Genomic DNA, 4,305 nt, shown 5'->3' with positions numbered 1-4,305 from the left:
TATATAATTAAAAACATTCGCCTCAATAGAGTAATCATCGATAGAATAACTTAACATTAAAACTGTGAAATTGTACGAAACTTTTTTTCTTCTGACATGAGTAGTAATACATTCATATTGATGGTTGTAGTGTATCTAATGTTGGAGTGTTATATTTTGGAAACTTTGGAAAAATATCAAATACGTATAAAAATGGAAATACTATGTACAATGTTAGATAATAGATAAAATTAATTTACAATCAAATAGAATACAAGAAATAAGACATCATTTTCTTTATAAATTGAATAACTTGAACTGTTATTTCTTTGGAATGACATGTGTAATTCCGACAACCTAACAAATACGGCTTGAAACATTCTAAATTGATCGGAACACATCTACACGTGATTTCAGAAAACACGGCGCCTCCACGCGACTCCAAGGACGATTGCGGCAGCTGAGCCGATGATGACGGCGAGGACTCCAAGACCAAAGGCGGCGTGTAGGCTGCCGACTGCCAACGCACGGATTTCCGGGGATATCAATGCGCTGAACTTTGCTCCAGCAACTGCTGTACCAATCAACCCAAATAACACTGAAATAATACCAGTTTTAAAACACGTTTATGCATTTGGGCTGTATGTTTTTGAAAGTGTTGGTTTTTTTATTTAAATGAGCAAAAACATGAGTTTGACTAGCCTATTTTGTGCAACTCCACTGAACTTCTTCGTGTCATTGCAGGTTATATATATATATATATATATATATATATATATATATATATATATATATATATATATATATATATATATATATATATATATATATATATATATATATATATATATATATATATATATATATATATATATACACGGCATTTTTAATAATCATTAAGTACACTACGGTACATATAACCTACCCCCAGCCGTAGTCGCGGCGGAGGACGCTGCAATTAAAGTGAGCCAGTCACGGACTTTGATGGCGTACATGCCGGCCAGGACAATGCCGCCGGCATGGGCAATCACCGACAGAATCATCATGGCTTGGGCAGCTTTCAACCAATCAGGCATCTCAGCTGTAAGACAAAGGGCAACATCAAAACCAAAATAATACTTCCCGGTGTCACATATTTGGCAAAAGATGTAGGATAAATTATCTAATATCTGGACATTGGGGAAACCCCCATCTGTTACTTATCCGAACAACCTCCTGTTTTCACTTCCACCTGGCCCTAGCCAGACCCATCTCCCGTATAAACTTTCATCTGATACCTGTCCGACCAATCTCCCGTAATTACCTCCACCTGGCCCTAGCCAGACCTATATCCCGTTCTAATCTCCATCTGGCCCAACCCGTACTAACTTCCATCTGCAACCAGTCTGACCCACCTCACGTACCGTACTAACCTCCATCTGGCCCTTGTCCGACCCATTTCCCATAGGAACCTCCATCTGCCAGTACTCCGACCCATATTCCGAACTAACCTCCATCTACCCCTGGTCCGAACAATCTTTCAATCTAAACTCCAACTGGCCATTGACGGACCGAGCTGCCGTACAAGCCTCAAAGTAGCACCAGTCCGACCCATCTCCCTTACTAATTTCCTTTTGCCCCTGCTCCCACAAATAGTTCGTGAATACCACCATCTGGACCAAGTCCGAGCCTCTCCCGTCATAATCGACATTTCGAAAAAGTCGTACCCATCCCACTACTAACCTCCATCTTTACCCCGTCCCACCCTACCAATCACCCGTTCTTACCTCCATCTGACCCTAGTCTGACGGATCTCCAGTACTAACCTTCATCTAACCCCAGTCCGATTAATCGCCCGTGCCAACCTATATCTGCCAACAATCCAACCATCTCCCGTTCTAATCTCCATCTGGTCCTAGTCCGACCCGTCGCGAACACTAGCCTCCAACTGGCCCTGTCTTACTAACCTCAATGTGGACACAGTCCGACCTATCAACGGTACTAACCATCGTCTTGCCCAAATCTGAACCATCTCTCACACCTACTTCCATCTAGGCCCGATTCGATCAATCGCCCCTGCTAACCTCAATCTGGCCCGTTTCCGACCCTACAATTGTACTTTCCATCGTCTTGCCCGAATCTGAACCATCTCTCACACTAATCTCCATCTGGCCCCGGTCCGAACCATCTTTCGTACAATCGTATCCCGTTGGCTCGAACTCCCAGGGACCGGCGTACATAAATCGAGTCTCGAGGAATTCGAGCCAAGCGGAACCTACAGTATCTGTCCTTTACATCGAGGTCGAGCTAACGAGGAAATCGAGCCAAGCGGGTTCGAGCCAACGGGGTTCGACTTTATTAACCACCACTCATCTCCGGTACTAACCTCCAACTGGACCCGGTCCGATCCATCTTTCGTATTAACCTCCACTCTTCTCCGGTACGACCCTCCATCTGGCCTGTGTCCGTCCTATCATGTCCGAACCTTTTGCCCAAGTCTGACCCATCTCCTATACTTACCTCTATTTGCCCTAGTCCGAGCCATCTCCCACACTAACCTCCATCTCGCCCAAGTCCCACACATCTCCAGTTCTTACCTCAATCTGGCCAAAGTCCGACCATCTGCCAGAAAAGCCTCGAACTTGCAGTCGCACTCACCTCCCTGCCGCCCGAATGCAGTCTGTCCGCCGTACTCCACACAGATGGATCCTATACCCGGCTTTGTACCGCAGACCTCAAACAGACCTGCGCTAGCCACCCCTTCATCTACCACGGATATCTGGTACCAGTAGGGTAGAGCCGTGCTAAGGATCGCCAGAACTTCCGCTAAAACCGCCAGCACCAAGCCACCATTCATATAAGGGTCCATTATTTAACACTGGTTTCTCCACGGAATTAAAATTCAAATTTTTAAAAAATATTAGATATCACTGCGTCAATGCAATGTATTGTAAAGTCCAATTGTGTCTAACATTCACAGGTGCATACGTATATGTCCATTCAGCAAGCTTTCTTTTGTCCCCGGTTAACTGTATATGCCTGTTTTGATATCATATTTCAGTAAACATCATTGAAACTTTAGATCGATCAATACGTCGTCGGCAGCTTCTGTTGCGCCGAGTGCATACACGGAAAGTTTGTTAAAACAAAGCGCAAACGAAGTAATTAGCGTGTTAGTGAGCTAACATAATTAAGCAATATCCGCTAAGATTTCACTGCAGACAACTCGGGACTACTGTTGATTTCATTGTTTTTACGATTTGCTTCCCTTGATATCAAAAAATGTCTACAGTATACATGTATAAATATACGTTTGGCGTCGTGTGATGGCGATTTTGCTGATAACCTTTTATGATAAAAGAATTTTACGCACATAATTTGATGAAATGATTGAGCAAAATGATTATATTAATGTTGTGAAAGGCACAAATGAAAATGCTAGAGGCAAACACCAAACACAAATAAATCCGGATCAATTTCTTTCTGATTACATCAACAAAACACATAGAAGAGAATAAGCAGTAACATAAAAGTTGTGAATGAATGTCGTTGTCAAAAGGATATTCCAGAGGTAGTCAATTCAATGCAATTGAGCTATATGAATACCTGTGTCAAATCTTGCGCACAGTGGTCATAAATGGGCTCAGGGAGCGCAAAATATGATAATGCACCAGTATATTGTAACCACGCCCCCCAAACAAGTCCGAAGGTATACCTGGGATAGCGGGGAAAATAGCCCGTGTTTCTACCTTCCAGGTGGCCCCGCAGTGCATAGTGAATGCAGTTTGTTTTTTATCGCGCCAAAAATAGCGGGGATGGGCCTTACCTAGCATGTCCCCAGGGTTCGGGGATGTTACCAGCAGTTTACCTGGGATTGGCTGGACCGAAAGTCAAAGTTACCGCTATTCATTTGACCTGGAGGAGTTGTGCTTACAATTTACAAGTTCATAAGCATGACAATTCTTGAAAAGCAAACAGAACAAGATAATCGGCATGGGCAACATACGAGATTATGAGGACATAACTTACGTTTGTAATAGTACATGTAATATGAGGTGATATTCGCTTGGGGATAAACGCTGGAACTGGGTGAGAGTTCGGTGAACTCAGAGCCGAACCACAAACAATTACAAAGACTGGTTAAAATGACTTTAATGTTAGATAGGATGGGGGTTTTATTATTAAAAGTATTTATACTTTCTTACCATTGAAAATTTAGAGCTATATATATTTTTTTATTTTTTTTGTTTTTTTTTTATTTTTGCAGTTCTTAAACACATTGGTTCATAATAAAGGGACTTAAACTTGAGTATCGTGAAATTCATATATCAGAAATACTTTAATGTA

At 42.2% G+C, this 4,305-nt stretch overlaps 1 protein-coding gene across 1 annotated transcript; it reads right to left on the bottom strand.

Annotated features, from left to right (window-relative positions):
- On the bottom strand, positions 1 to 2,995 carry LOC128224272 (uncharacterized). Its single transcript, XM_052934076.1, has 3 exons — positions 2,617 to 2,995; positions 905 to 1,060; positions 1 to 577 (listed from the first exon to the last, which is right to left on the bottom strand). Exons 1-3 carry the CDS (start codon positions 2,825 to 2,827, stop codon positions 393 to 395), a joined length of 552 nt encoding a protein of 183 aa, XP_052790036.1. The 5' UTR covers positions 2,828 to 2,995; the 3' UTR covers positions 1 to 392.
- Between the last annotated feature and the right edge of the window lie 1,310 nt (positions 2,996 to 4,305).

Source organism: Mya arenaria, chromosome 17, assembly GCF_026914265.1.
Source record: "Mya arenaria isolate MELC-2E11 chromosome 17, ASM2691426v1".
Lineage (NCBI taxonomy): Eukaryota > Metazoa > Mollusca > Bivalvia > Myida > Myidae > Mya > Mya arenaria.
Note: the sequence above shows the minus strand (reverse complement) of the source record. Positions and strands in the feature narration are given on the sequence as shown.

Excerpts from the sequence above, each read along its gene's own strand:
- LOC128224272 (XM_052934076.1), bottom strand. The coding sequence starts at position 2,827 with ATGGACCCTTATATGAATGGTGGCTTGGTGCTGGCGGTTTTAGCGGAA. Across the intron at positions 1,061-2,616 it reads TGCATTCGGGCGGCAGGGAG|CTGAGATGCCTGATTGGTTG; the intron begins GTGAGTGCGACT and ends TTTGTCTTACAG. Across the intron at positions 578-904 it reads CGCCGCGACTACGGCTGGGG|TGTTATTTGGGTTGATTGGT; the intron begins GTAGGTTATATG and ends GTATTATTTCAG.